Source organism: Rhinopithecus bieti, unplaced genomic scaffold (genome assembly GCF_001698545.2).
Source record: "Rhinopithecus bieti isolate Rb0 unplaced genomic scaffold, ASM169854v2 scaffold_4553, whole genome shotgun sequence".
In the NCBI taxonomy this organism is placed as follows: domain Eukaryota; kingdom Metazoa; phylum Chordata; class Mammalia; order Primates; family Cercopithecidae; genus Rhinopithecus; species Rhinopithecus bieti.
This window is the reverse complement of record NW_016804694.1, coordinates 1,569,299-1,583,524: the sequence shown is the minus strand read 5'-3', so window position 1 is coordinate 1,583,524 and position 14,226 is coordinate 1,569,299. Positions and strand designations below refer to the sequence as shown.

Here is a 14,226-nt window from a genome sequence, read left to right as displayed (position 1 = left end):
GGCAGGTGCCTGCAGGGCCAGTGAGGGGTCAGTGTGGCTGGAATAGAGTCAGTGTCAGGGAGAAAGAGGAGATGAAGTCAGGTCACAAGCGGAGCCCAAAGTCCAGCAAGCCCTTTTTCTGCAGAATGAGATGGGAGCCAGGGGAGGGTCTTAAGCAGAGGAGCAACACGACCTGACTTTGGTTCTAAGTGGATACCCTGGTTGCTGTGAAGGTTCTGGTCTGTAGATTGTAAGAACGGGGGCCTCCCTCACTTGGAAAAGCAGGAGTGGCTGGAAGGAAGAGGAGGCCAAGAGAAGTGAGCAGGGAGCTAGTGCCCACCAGGTTGCAGACAGATGCCAGGGCCAGGCAGGGTGGAGGGGTGGATCCTGGGTGCAGAAAGGGCTACTGGGCTGGCCGCAGGAGGACCATGGGGCTTCTTGCCCAGATAGAACATGGACTGAGCTAGCTGACACTGTGACATGGGGAGAGGCAGAAGGGAGGGGCTGCATGGGCTCTGGTTGGGATGGTGGGTCATTAAGCAGGGAGGCTGCCACCCTTCCAGCAGGAATGAGGGACTGGAGACATGGAGAGCCCCGTGGCTGGCCTCTTGCCACACCTTCGGAGACAGGTCCTCATTGCTCTTTGGAACCTGGCCTCGCTGTTATTCATGGAGTTTCTTATCAAGGGAAGAGTCGGATGACCTTGAGTCCATCACTCACCCTCTTTAAGCTTTTCAGTAAAAGAAAGAGTTTAACCTGGATGGTCTCCAACCAAGCCCCTTCTAGCATTTCTATTAATGGGTGGAATCAGACACTGCATCTCCGCTGCCTCTCTAGTGCGATGATGGTTTCAGTTCCCGCCATGCCCTGTCTTTCCTTCTCTCCCTGGGGCTACCATGAATAGTGGTGCAGGGTGTTTAGGGCACAAGGGCACCCAGCCGAGGGCGTGAGTGGGGGCTCAGTCCAGCCCACGTTCTGCCCAGCAAACCGTGTGCCCTGCCTGACTCAACGTTACATTTACCCAGAGTAAAGAATGCCTTTTTCTAGTTTGTTCTAGGTGCAGCACGGGCAGCCCCACTTTCCTGTCCTCTGCACAACCCCGCTTCTGCTCTTCTGTGCCCTTTTCTCCCACCATCCCCAGCCTCAAACAGGGGAGAGGAGGGCAGCATTTACAAGTAGTGCTTTGGGAGGGGTGAGGGGACAGCAGCTGTCTCTTCTGTGAGGAGCTCTGCCCCCTAAGCCCGGTGGTGCTTTTCCTCTCCTTATCAATGCTGTGAGTTGCCTCTCAAAATTGCTCTGCCGTCATTAACACCGTGGATTAGGTCAGATGAGAGCATGCTTGCAGTCTTGGATGGCAAAGGCAAAACGCTGATGCTGATTATTCCAGATCTTCTGGGCATGGCCCCATTCCGTGCTTGACGTTCTTAATCAGAGGGACGAGCGGTAGTTACGTGGCGGGTGGGCCGGGGCCATGGTTGTTTCTAATCTGGCTGCCAGGCGCAGACGGCACGTCTGCAGCACCTGCCAGCCCACGCACTGGCCTGCCTGGACATCACAAGTGACCAGGGTTACTCGGCACTATCATATCTCTCAAAGAAGAAACAACTCCTCCAATGGCAACATCTGTGAAGCTGCTTTTGAACCATCAGCAATTCATTTGAGCAAGAGCTGGGAGCATTTCTCCCCTGGGCCTGATCAGTAAGTTTTGTTTTTTGTTTTTGTTTTTTTTTGAGGCAGAGTTTCACTCTGTCTCCCAGGCTAGAGTGCACTGGCATGATCTCAGCTCACTGCAACCTCCACTTCCCAGGTTCAAGCAATTCTCCTGCCTCAGCCTCCTAAGTAGCTGGGATTACAGGCATGCACCACCACGCCAGGCTAATTTTTTTGTATTTTTAGTAGAGACAGGGTTTTGTCATATTGGCCAGGCTGGTCTCAAACCCCTGACCTCAGGTGATCCATCTGCCTCAGCCTCCCAAAGTGCTGGGATTACAGACATGAGCCTCTGTGCCCAGCTCCTGATCAGTAAGTTTTATGTTCTGGTTGGCCACACAGCGGCAGGGTGTCTTTCAGACCGCTCCTCCTCCAGTGTCCCCTGCTGAAAAGGCTCTGTGCCCAGCGGAGGTTGTGACCTTGTGTCACGGCCCCTCACCTCCTAGCCTCATATTCTACCTCCACCAACCCTGACCCTGTGCTTCAGCCACACTCCAGCCCCCAATCACAGATCTCTGGCCCTTCCTCATGCTGGTCCCCTGCCAGGAATACCTGCACAGCCTTGTCCTCCAGGCAGAAGTTCATCATCTGTAGCAGCCGCTGCGTTGCCAGTGCCCACCGCAGCCCCTAACTTTTCCCACTTCAGTGTGCTCCAGTCCCACACCAGACTGCATTTCTTTGCCTGAGGCTTTCTCTGACTTCTGGAACCTGCATTGCCTCTCTGTGCTGGTTAGGCCAGAAGTGCCAGGAAATTAATATCCTCCAGAAGCAGCCCTCAGCCACTGAGGCAATGACTGGCAGAAGTTGGTATAAACATATCCCAGCATCCTCACCCCTCTGCAGCCTAAGTTTGAAGTGTGTTCTACAGTCTCCCAGAGTTCTGCAGCAGGACTATACCCTAGTTGCCTATAGCGATGACTGGCTTGATAAAGCACCTTTTATTGTCTACCTTCCCTTCCCCGTCTCACCTCTGCCCTCATGAATGGATTAATGCCCTTATTAAGGGCATTATCCCTGAGCTAGGCCCCTTTTTGCCATATTCTGCCTTCCACCATGTGAGGAAGTGTTTGCCCCTCTGGAGGACACAGCAACAAGGACCATCTTGGAAGCAGAGACCTGGCCCTCACCAGACTCCATACCTGCCAGCACCTTGATCTTGAACTTCTCAGCCTCCAGAAGTGTGAGAAATACATTTCTATTATTATACAAATAATATTTATGATTATAAACTATTTTGTTATAGCAGCAGGAACAGACCAAGACACCTCCCAAATGTACTACTCACATACAAATCTTTGTCTCAGGGTCTGCTTCTAGGGGAAACAAACTTCTAAGACCTCAATGTCCATCTCAGTATCACTTCCTTTTTGCAGTTTCCCCTGACCCTGACCCTCCCATCTTCCCATTCCTGGGGCAGAACCATTGGTCACTCTTCTCTGTTCCCAGAGCACACATTTTTTTTTTTTTTTTTTTTTGAGATGGAGTCTCGCTCTGTCGCCTAGGCTGGAGTGCAGTGATGCAATCTAGGCTCACTGCAACCTCTGCCTCCCAGGTTCAAGCAATTCCCCTGCCTCAGCCTCCCAAGTAGCTGGGATTACAGGCACCTGCCACATACTCGGCTAATTTTTTTGTATTTTTGGTCGAGACGGGGTTTCACCGTGTTGGCCAGGCTGGTCTCAAACGCCTCACCTCAAGTGATCCATTCGCCTCAGCCTCCCAAAGTACTGGGATTACAGGCGTGAGCCACTGTGCCCGGCCTCCCAGAGCCCTTTCTACCTACCTCAACAGCATTCCTCATGCTGCATTGTGGTTTCTCCCTCTTTATGTCCTGGGGCCCCCAGTAGCCTGGGAACTCTTTGGGGATAGATACTGTGTCCTTTTTGCCTTTTTATTCGCTGAGCCTAGGACTGCACCTAGCACACAGCATGTGTCATATACTTACATATCTTTCTTTCTTTCTTTTTTTTTTTTGCCAAATAGCCAGCAGTGAAAGTGCAATGACTGAAAGGGAATGGAGTGACACAGACAAGTGTCTACATTTTTCTAGAAAGACAGCCTGGGGCTGCTACTCCAAATGCTGTCACTTTGCAAGGTTACTGGGTAGAACTTCCATCTTACTACTCACTTGCTCAACAACTTGCAATGGCTCCCTATTGTTGCCTTTCCCAACAAGGCCTCATTTCATGGATGACTTTCCATTGTCTGGCCCTATCCTAAGAGAGAGTGAAGCCTCTTGCTCAGAGTCAGGCTTTGGTCTCAACTGCCTTATTTCACATTCTTACTATGCCAGTCCCCAGCTGGGTGATGATGAGTAAGTTACTTAGCCTCTCTGGGCACTGGCTTCCTTACTTATTAAATGTAGATGATATTCGGTTGGTGCAAAGTAACTGCAGCTTTTCCCATTAAAAGTAGTAATATCTCACTTATAAAATTATTTTGAGAATTTAAAATCATGCGTGGTCCCTGTGAATATGCTATAAACCACTGATTTATACAGTTTAAAATGGTAATTTTATGGTATGTGACTAATATCTCAAAAAAAAATTAAGCATGGTTCTGGCCCAGATCTTTGAAAATTAAAGGATGCTAATTATTGTTATGAACAAGGTTTCCCAAAGGCCCTATCACTGGGCCAGGCACACAGCAGATGCTCAGTAAATACTCCTGGAATGAATGGAGAACATATTCCACAAGTATGCTTTGATCATTGTTTATGCCAGGTATGTGGGAGATGGGGAACATAGAGATTCCGAGTTCAGTTTTGCATCCTCAGGAAGGGAAGACAGAATTATTATCGTGGAGTGGGGCCTCCTGACCCAGCCGTGCCAGGCTGTCAGAGGAATTACAGCCTCTGCCCCTTGCTGCCTGTTCCAGGAGGCAGAACCCAGTCCAGTTGATTCCGAGCCATGGGTAAATTGTCCTAGGCAGAGGAATGTGTTCTTGTATTTATCTTTGACTGACAGTATCTGACTTTCTGGGAATTGACTTCAAACAGAATCCGGAGGAGCCCCTTATAGTCCCGCTGCCACAGACAAGGCCCAGAGGGCGCAGCTCTGCCCAGCCCAGCACCAGGTTTTTGGCCTCCGCGCCAGCCCGAGGCACATCGGCTTCGATGTGCCAGGCGGTGGATGAGGAAGTGGACGCTCCAGCTCGGCAAAGCTTAGGCTGAGGCTGAGGATGGGCTAAAGTCGAGTCTAGGTGTGCAACCTTACTCAGGGAGACGCCTCTGCGCTGCAACCTCAAGCCCGGGAGGGCAAGGCTGGGCTAGGGAGGGGGATCGAGAGGGGCTTGGCTGGGAAGAGGACTGCAGGAGAGGTGTCCCAACTCTCCCCTGGCTCCCCAAGCACACAGCACGCGCCTACTCGGTGCTGGTTGCGTAGAAGCCCAGGGAGCTCGGGCCGATCTCCCAGTCTGGCTGCCACCAGACTGGGTGGCAGGAGCTTCTAGACCTGGAGGCTGGCTCAGTCGTGTGGTCACGACGGGCGGGGGAGTGGAAGGGCGCTGGCGCGTGGTTTCGGCAGCCGACTTGGCGAGGCCGCTGCTGGCGGGAACCACGGATGGGGGAGGCGCCCATGCACCGACCCCACCTGGGCCACTGGGAAACCGAGGTAGTTCCTCCTGGCACTGGGGTCGCCCCCACACACCTCCCCAGAAGGAGATGTAGGGTCTGTTTCCGGACTGAGACCTGCCCCGAGTAGGGCGCACACTTAGCAGAGACCCTCCTCCCCAAGCCCCTGGGAAGCGATCTTTTTTGCACACCTCCCTCCCACTTATGCCCCCTCTCCGCCCTGCATAGATCTTTCTCAAAAAGGCACCCCTTGGTTCCCATAACCCTCCTCCTCCCCCAGGATGGAGTCCCCTGATGGGAGATAGGGGTGGTGAGTGGGGGCAGGAGCACATGAAGGCGCGCGCGACCAGGACCACTTCTTGCTGTCACCATGTCCCCAGCATCTGGACCGCGTCCCCCGGCCCGCCACGCGCACACACACACACACGCGCACACACACACGCGCGCACACACACACGCTCACACTTACCCTGCGCGCAGACCCCGCCCGCGGCCCCGCCCCGGCCCCTGCGGGCGCCCCCTCTGGCGCTCCCGGGTGGCGGGAGGCTGCGGCTTCGGGCAGATTTGATTTTCCCGCAGCCCGGGCGCCCAGGAGCCGAAGCCCGAGCCGAGGAGGTGGCGCTCTCAGCCGAGTCCTAGCCCCGTCGCCGAGCGCCGAGACCCAGGGAGAGGCGGCCGCAGCCGCGGCGGCTCCGGGCTCGCGCGCTGCGCGGCGCCCCACAAAAAAACGCCAGCCCCCGCTGCCCAGCGCCCGCATCCAGCGCCTCCCGCCCCTGACGCCCCTCTCCCTGTCTCCTGCATCCCCTCTACCCCTGCCCACAGACGCGCGTCCCTCTCCTGGTGCCCCTCTCCACGACTCCGCGCGTCCCTCCCGGTGCCCTCTCCCCGCGCCCCTCTGCCCGCGCCCCTCTCCGCCTTCCCCGCTGTGGCCCCGCTCCCTGGGCTCCTTGCCCTTCCCCGCTGGGCACCTAGCCTTCTCGCGGCGTCACCCGAGCCCCCACCTCGATCCGCGGCCCCCGCTCCCTCCGCCCTCTTCCCTCTCTCACTTCCCACGCCCCCTCTTCGCGCTCCTCTCTCCTCCCCTTGCCGCCCAGCCCTGGCTCTGGAGTTGGGGGAGAGCCCAGGGCTCCAGTCGCTCCGGAGGAGGCGTGAATCGCGCAGGGATTGACTAATTTGGGGTGGGGGGTGCGGTGGGCGATGGAGCAGCCTGAGGACATGGCGTCGCTGAGCGAGTTCGACTCCTTGGCGGGCAGCATCCCGGCCACCAAGGTGGAGATCACCGTGTCCTGCAGGTGAGCCTCCCGCTGGCCGGGTCCCCTTGCCCCCGGCTCTGGTCGCAGAGCCCCGAGGCCCCTGCCGCTTCGATCCTAAACCTTCGCGCGCCCCCTTGCCAGAGTGTCCTGGTCTCCAGGACTGCCCCCCTGCCGATCTGCCAAGAGCCCCTGTCCAGCTGCGGGTGGCGACCGCAGAATAGGAAGCCAGGCTGGGGTCATATCCCAGAAAGTTTGCGCTCCAGGCTGTTGCTTCGAGGAGCTACCAAGACACAGGAAGAGGGGGTCCAGGCACCCAAGTGGGGAGAGGCAGTTGGCAAAAGGCTGTACTATGGTCTCTGCTCAGGCTATCTCTGATCACCTCATCCCCAAATCACGAAGTGAGTAATATGCCCTCATCCCTCCCAGGCTTCTCCAGCCTCTCCCTTCTATGCCCTCCTCTCTTCTCTCTTTGCCCCTTTGCCCCATCATCCCGATCTCCCCTCACCGCTCTCCCCCACCCCACTGTCCTAGACTCTAGGATTTTAAAGCCTTCCTTCATCGCCATCAACAACGAAATCGACTCCTGGAAAAGGATCAGATTGACTCATTCATACTGAGGTGTGGATACATGATAACAACTTAAAGTGGTACCATTAAAAAAATAACTTGGGTCAAAAATGTTAAGCCAAAGGAGTAGAACACTGATTGTGAAATTGTAGAGTCCAACAGAGGAGGAGGGGGAATATTTTTGTGGGCTACCACGCCCAAATCTTCACTCATGTCACACAGGGTTTGGGGGTAACTTCTCTGTCTAAGAACTGGGTCTGCCCCAGGTTCTCCTCGCTGGGGGGAAGGCTGCCCCAGGCAGTAAGAGGGTATGGGTGGCAAAGGGGGATTTTTCCCTAGTTCAGTCTCTCTGTGGCTGGCCTAGGATCATGTGTTACAACGCAAGCATCACCCACTTTGAGGTTCCCCCACAGATGCCATGCCCCCTACTCCAAATAACTGGCAGCCTTTCTAGAGCCCTGGCTGTGCCCTTGTTCCAAATCACCCATCTCATCCTCTTCCAGGCTGCCCCTCGGTCAGACCCTTCATGAGAGGTAACCTTGTTGCCCCCCAGCCTGTATTACAAAGTTGTGGCATTGATGAGGTGTAGGTAGAGCCAGAGAGGCTAGGCAGGGGCATGAAAGAGGGAAGGACTCAGGGTGACTTTCTCTTGAAGACTTGGAGGTAAGTGGGAGTGAAGGCTGATCTGGTTGAACGTAGTTGTCCCCCTAAGCCAGGCCCTCTGGGGGCTCCTGTAATAGCTCCCAGGTCCCATACACCATGCCTTCAGGATCATCTCCCACCGCCATTTGCATCTTGTCATTACTCTGCTGGGAGATTCTTGATGGCCCATTAGCTCCAGTCTCACTTCCTCAGCCATGAAAAGCAGCACGGCCTCCCCTCCCTTATCCTGCACGCACATCCCTGTGCCTGGGGCTCCCTCCCAGCCTTCAATCATGCCTGTCGTCTTCAGTTGTCTTGGGATCCTTCCCACCTCCAAGCCTCTGAACAGCCCATTCCCCATCCAGATTTCACTCCTCCTTTATCTCTGCAAGTTCATGACCCCCTCCCCCCGAAAAACCTGGCTTCATGCTCCCCACTTCCAGGCATCCTCTCAACCATGAGGTACACAGCTCAAATCACTGTCTTCTGGGTCCCCGGGGCCCTAGGTACTCAGCCTGGGCCACAGGGTCACTCACATACTGAGGATGAAACCTCTAGAGACATCTCAGGTGTGCAGACGTCATCCCTCCCCCCTCAAAGCAACTGTGTAAGCATTTGAGGGCAGGGATTCCCACCCTGAGTCAGACCCATGCACCCTCTACTCCAGTGGAGAGGAAAGGAGATGGAGGGCAGATATTGTGGCTTTGGAGTCAGACACCTTGAAACAGAATCTCTGCTTCACCACTTGGGGCAAACTTTAAGCCTCAGTTTCCCCCACTTGTCAGGTACAAACAATAAGCAGCATGTACTCATGGAGAAGCCTTGTTCACCAAGGTAGCTGGTGTGCTTAGAGCAGTGCCTGGCACTGTGCCAAATACTGTTGGAGGACTTAACTTGCAGGCATAGAGGAGCATGAAGCACCTAGCAAGCTACTTTGCACTTGCTTGGCACACAGTAGGTGCTCAGTAGGTAGCTGCAATGATCACCAGAAGGTGGTAGCACCTGGCCCCTCCTGTCTGCTTTCTGGAAGTAAAGATGTCCAAAGGACTCAAACCTCTTGCATAAGAGGCCTTCCTGGGGGATGTGGTTCTGGGGCTGACTCTGGGTCAGTTCCCTTTTGGGGGACGTGATCCATGAGCTGAGGAAGACCCTGACCTGGGCCCTACTCATATTCTCCAGAAAACCAGAGGTAGGGGGAAGTGGGTTTTGGTGGGGAGGGATGAAGAGGGAGCAGTCACTTAGAACAGAGGGGAGGTGAGAAAACAGTCTGGGTGGCCTTGAAATTGTAGATGCATCTCTTTGCCTCAGCCTGGCCCAACTATTCAGGTTCCAGAACAGAGAGAGAGGAGGAGGAGGAAAAGGAGGAGGAGAGGAGCACAGGGAGGAGGAAGAGATACAGAGAGTGGCTTTCTCCAGCATATTCTTCACTCCACGGTCACCAGTTAAAGAGTCAAGTACCTCCTCCCTGCACCCTGTGGTTAGTGCTATCGGGCCCCCAGGAGAGGATGTTCTGGGATGCTCTGCCTTGAGCATCTAAGTGACACCTGCTGGTGGGCACAGAACAGTAGGGCAGTCAGAGGGGCTGGCAGGGTGAGAACTCCAGAGGGTTTCAGGATAGGCAGCTAGGGTAGAGGGGCCAATGTTTCAGGGAAGATTATGAGTTGCCACCTCTGGCTCCCAGGAACACTTGTTTCCACTTGCCTTCCTCCTCATGAAGGGGCCTACCACTTCCCGCAGCCCCAGGAGCCTTCTGCTCTGTGCCTAGGGGAGGATCTAGCACCTGCTGTGCCCATCCTAGGGCTCAGCTAGCTAAGCAAAGTTGCCTGGCACAGGGGCACATCTGAGTCAGAGCACAGGGCCACCATGGGGCCAAGTCTTCACTGAAGGCAAATGACACTGTGGGATGGATAGTTTCAGGCCCCTGATTCAGGTAGAGTACACGATACTCCCAAACAATTATTTTTACTGACTATAGTAAACTCAGGCCCCAAGATTAGAAAGCCTTTGATTATTTGGCACAATGGTTATGAATGTGAGCCCTGGATTCTGTCTCCTTGGTTTCAAATCCCAGCTGTCTTCCTATGACCTTGGGTAAGCTACTTAAGCTGTCTATGCCTCAGTTTCCTCATCTGTAAAGGAAGCATAATGATCCTTATCAGTTACGAGGCTTAAATGAATTAATCCAAGAATAGCGATTGATGTTGTTGCTTATTTGATACCTGGAAGTTAATAAAAATTTGCCTTTATAGCTGGCTCCCAGGGTCTGTGTGTGTCCTGGAAATCTGATCAATCTAGAGATTTTTTTTTTTTTTTTTTTTTTTTTTTTTGAGACGAAGTTTTTGCTCTGTTGCCCAGGCTGGAGTGCTAGAGCGCAAAGGCGCTATCTCAGCTCACTGCAACCTCACCTTCTGGGTTCAAGCGATTCTCCTACCTCAGTCTCCTGAGTAACTGGAATTACAGGTGCCTGCCTCCACACAGGGCTAATTTTTGTACTTTTAGTACAGACAAGGTTTCACCATGTTGGCCAGGCTGGTCTCGAACTCTTGACCTCAGGTTATCCACCCGCCTCAGCCTCCCAAAGTGCTAGGATTACAGGCGTGAGCCACTGTGCCCTGCACATCTAGAAATTCCTAGGGGTTGTTTTGGGAGTGAGTAGGGCAGATGGTTTGCGGAACTAGATACCAGTAGACATTGTAAAAAATGTGACGTTAAAGACCCTCCTCCCTTGAGCCAAGAGCTCTTCCTTCCTCTGACGGCCTGTTCTAGACCCTTCCGGACTGTGCGAGCCATCCTGCAGAGTCAATCAAAACTTACCTGTCAGACGTTCCATTATCCAAAGGCCCCACTATTTTTCAGGTCTCCATGCAGGAATCTGGCCCAGCATGTTGGTTAGAAAGAATGATTTGCATTTTTTACATAACAAGAAACCTTTGCACTTGCTCAGGGTCCTGCTGGAGAAGCGATGCACAGTTCCACATCGTGGGTTCCCAAGACCCAAGGAAGATGGGGCGGGGCAAGCTGAAAGCAGCCGATTGCTTAGCCCTGCTGACTGCCCTCTCCCCACCAGCTGGTATGGGGCTGGTGGGCAGCTGTTGTTCTGCCCCAGAGATATTGTTTTCTGCTCTCTGTTCGGGTTGGCGTTTTGCTGCCCTGGAGCCCGAGAGGCAGCCCGGCTCAGGAGCTGTGCCCTGGGCCTCTTAGGAGGGGTGTGAATAGCTCTGAGCGCTTTCTTCTGACAGGCAGGGAGAGGGTGGTTTGGGGGAGGGAGGAGCCTGGGGGAGTGCGGCAGCTGTCAAAGCCAGTGCTAGGAAAAGAAGTCCACTTAGCCACTGAATACACCAAGGTACTCAGGTCAGTGGAGCTAGGGGAATAATAACAGCGGCATTTACTGAGTGCCTACTGCATGCTAGGCACTTTACATTGTATTAGGCTGAACCGTATGCAATTTCTACACTCAACTTTTTAATTTTATTTTATTTATTTATTTTTTTGAGATGGAGTCTTGTTCTGTCACCCAGGCTAGAGTACGGTGGCCCAATCTCTGCTCACTGCAACCTCTGCTTACCGGGTTCAAGCGATTCTCCTGCCTCAGCCTCTTGAGTAGCTGGGATTATAGGCATGCACCATCATGCCCAGCTGATTTTTGTATTTTTACTGGAGACAGAGTTTCACCACTTTGGTCAGGTTGATCTCAAACTGCTGACCTCAGGTAATCCGCCTGCCTCGGCCTTCCAAAGTGCTGGGATTACAAGCATGAGCCACCACACCCAGCTGATCTGTTTTTAACCTATTCAAATAAATAACACCACTTGTTTTTCTTTTGTTTTCTTTCCTTCCTTCCTTCATTTTTTTTTTTTTTTTTTTTAGATAGAGTCTCTGTTGCCCAAGCTAGAATGCAGTGGTAGTGGTAGAGTCATAGCTCAATGCAGTCTCCAACTCCTGGGCTCAAGTGATCCTCCTGCCTTAGACTCCTGAGTTGCCGGGACTACAGGCACACACACCACCACACCTAGCTAATTTTTAATTTAAAAATTTATTTTTATTTTTTAATTTTTTTGTAGAGGTGAGGTCATACTCAGTTGCCCAGGCTGATTGGCTGATCTCAAACTCCTGATCTGAAGCAGTCCTCCAGCCTGTGCCTCTTAAGTGCTGAGATTAGGTGTGAGCCACTGCACCTGGCCTCACATAATACTTTTACATAATTCAAACTAAGATTATTATATTAGTTCTCAATTGCTACATGACAAATTACCACAAACCTAGTGGCTTCGAACTACAGCCATTTCTCATTTCCTAGTTTGTGTAGGTCAGAAGTCCAGGCATGACATAAAGTGGCTTTTCTGCTCAGGGTCTCACTAGGCTGGAATCAAGGCATTGGCAGGGCTGTGGTCTTATCGAAGGCTCTGAGTCCTCTTCCAAGCTCACTAGTGGGTGTCAGAATTCAATTTCTTGCAGCAGAAAGATTAAAGTTCTGTTTTCTTTCTGGTTATTGACCAGAGTGACTCTTGGCTCCTAGAGGCTGCCCCCAGGCCCTTGCCACATGGCCCCCTCACAGTATGGCAGCTCACTTCTTCAAGGCCAGCAGGAGAATCTCTCCCTAAACTGCTATGACAGAGTCTTATGTAAAGTAACTGTAATCACAAGAGTGAATATCTGATCACCTTTGTTATACAGCATAACCCAATCGCCTGAGTGACTAACCTATCATACTCCCAGGTCCCGCCAACTCTCAAGGTGAGGAGATTATACAGACGTGTGTGTCAGGAGACTGGAATCTTGGAGGCCATCTTATATTTCCGGCAATCACAATTGCTATATCTTTTAAACTAGGATAGATAGATAGTAGTATTTTCTTTTTGTTGATTAGGAATTTGAGGCTCAGAGAGGTTAAAAGACCTGCCCAAGGTTACGCAGTGAGTACATTTTGGAGAGAGGGATCCAAATCCTATTCCCTCAGACTTCAAGGCCTTGAGGGCTTCTTGAGATTGGAGGTTGGGTTCTCCAGGAGGATGGTGGTGGAGGCCTGAGTACCAACTGTGGTAGGTGTGACCAAAAGGTAGGCACTCTCTCCCCAGGGATGGGAGAGGCCTTCCTTGCTAACAGATGCCTCTGGTTCTGAGCAGCAAACCAGAGAGAGTCACAGGATGGAAGTCAGCCTTCAGTGCCATCCAGACCACACAGTAGTAGCTTACCATCCCTCCTCTCCCAGCTCACAGTTCACCCTGTTCAGACTCAAGGTGATCACTGGAGATGTTCTACTCTTGGGAAGAAAGGGTAGGGAGGAGGCTGGGGAATTAGGCTGGAAAACTCTGGGGCAAAGAGGAGTCAGGCTTGGGTAGGAATGATTCAGATGTAGGTAACAGAAAATCTGACTAATGGTGGCTTAAACCTGAAAGGCATTTATTTTTCTCAGATCACAGTGAGTCTGGAGGTAGGTTATATCAGGGCTACTTTGTCAGCTCACTTTATCATCAAGGACCCTGTTGTCTTTCTGTTTTGCTATCATCTTAGCAGTAGACCTCATTGTTACAAAATGGCTGCATCTGCTTCAGGCATCACAACTGCATCCAAAGATAGGAAGCTAGGCACGAGGCCAGAGTCCTTTCTCTGAAAAGTTCTTTTTACCGGGAAAGTACAATCCTTTCCAAAATCTCTCAGCAAACTTTCCTTTCTATTTCAGGGGCCAAAGCTGGGTCTCATGTGCACTCCTAGACTAGGGACAGGGGCCATCTTCCTGGATTTCAGGGAGTCGTCATCAGATCTAAACAATGTGCATTCTGTCAGCAGGAAGAGAGTGGGCAATGTTTGCTGGATAGGCAACCATGGCATCTATGGGGCCATTTGGAAAGCCAGGAGGCTTTCCAAGAGCCTAGAGTTTGCATCTCTGAGGCCTGCTCCTCAGGGTTTCCTATAGTCAACGGACGGTGGACAGTATTAGGTGACTGATTCTCCAAGCACCGCTTGGCTGGACTCATGACTGCCTCTCTTTCTGCCAGTTTGCCAGCCAAGAATAAAAAGGCTTAGTGTGATTTCAAAACATTGCAAGGTTCCCTAAGGTCTCTTCTGCTGGCCTCACACAGACCTCACAGTAGCAACAGGATAGCTTTATACCTTAGGGTATGCAAGAATCCTGACCAGGACACTGAAAGTCAGTGCCACTCCTGGCTTATCTTCTCTGGGATCCTGGCCAGATGGTTTAAGTTCTCCAACCTCAGTTTCTCCATTTGTAAACTACTGGTCCTGTCCACATCCTCTGTCTTTATTGTTCTCAAGACTAAAGAGATTAAGTCTGTGACATTCTATATAAACTGCAATGTGCTAAATCAGCTTAATTGTGGTAATAGGTACCAATAACTGAACACTACTGACACATTCATTTATTTGATAATTGATATTGATCTTCATTTGCTATTGAGAAGCTTTTTTTTTTTTTTTTTTTTTTTTTTTTTTTTTTTTTTTTTTTTGGGATGTTGCCCCTAGGCTCCCCCCGCCCTCCCGGGCTGAAGA

At 52.1% G+C, this 14,226-nt stretch overlaps 1 protein-coding gene across 4 annotated transcripts in view; it reads left to right on the top strand.

Annotated features, from left to right (window-relative positions):
* The first annotated feature begins 5,813 nt into the window (after nt 1-5,813).
* CPNE5 (copine 5) overlaps nt 5,814-14,226 on the top strand; it is a 98,189-nt gene continuing 89,776 nt past the window's right edge. For 2 of the 4 annotated variants that reach the window (XM_017870109.1, XM_017870116.1), the window contains exon 1: nt 6,331-6,549. In XM_017870109.1, coding sequence (XP_017725598.1) covers nt 6,455-6,549 — 95 coding nt within the window. In that variant the 5' untranslated portion in view covers nt 6,331-6,454. Of the gene's footprint in view, nt 6,550-7,079; nt 7,129-14,226 lie in introns of those variants that run through there. The other 2 variants (XM_017870110.1, XM_017870112.1) reach the window with 2 other exon arrangements.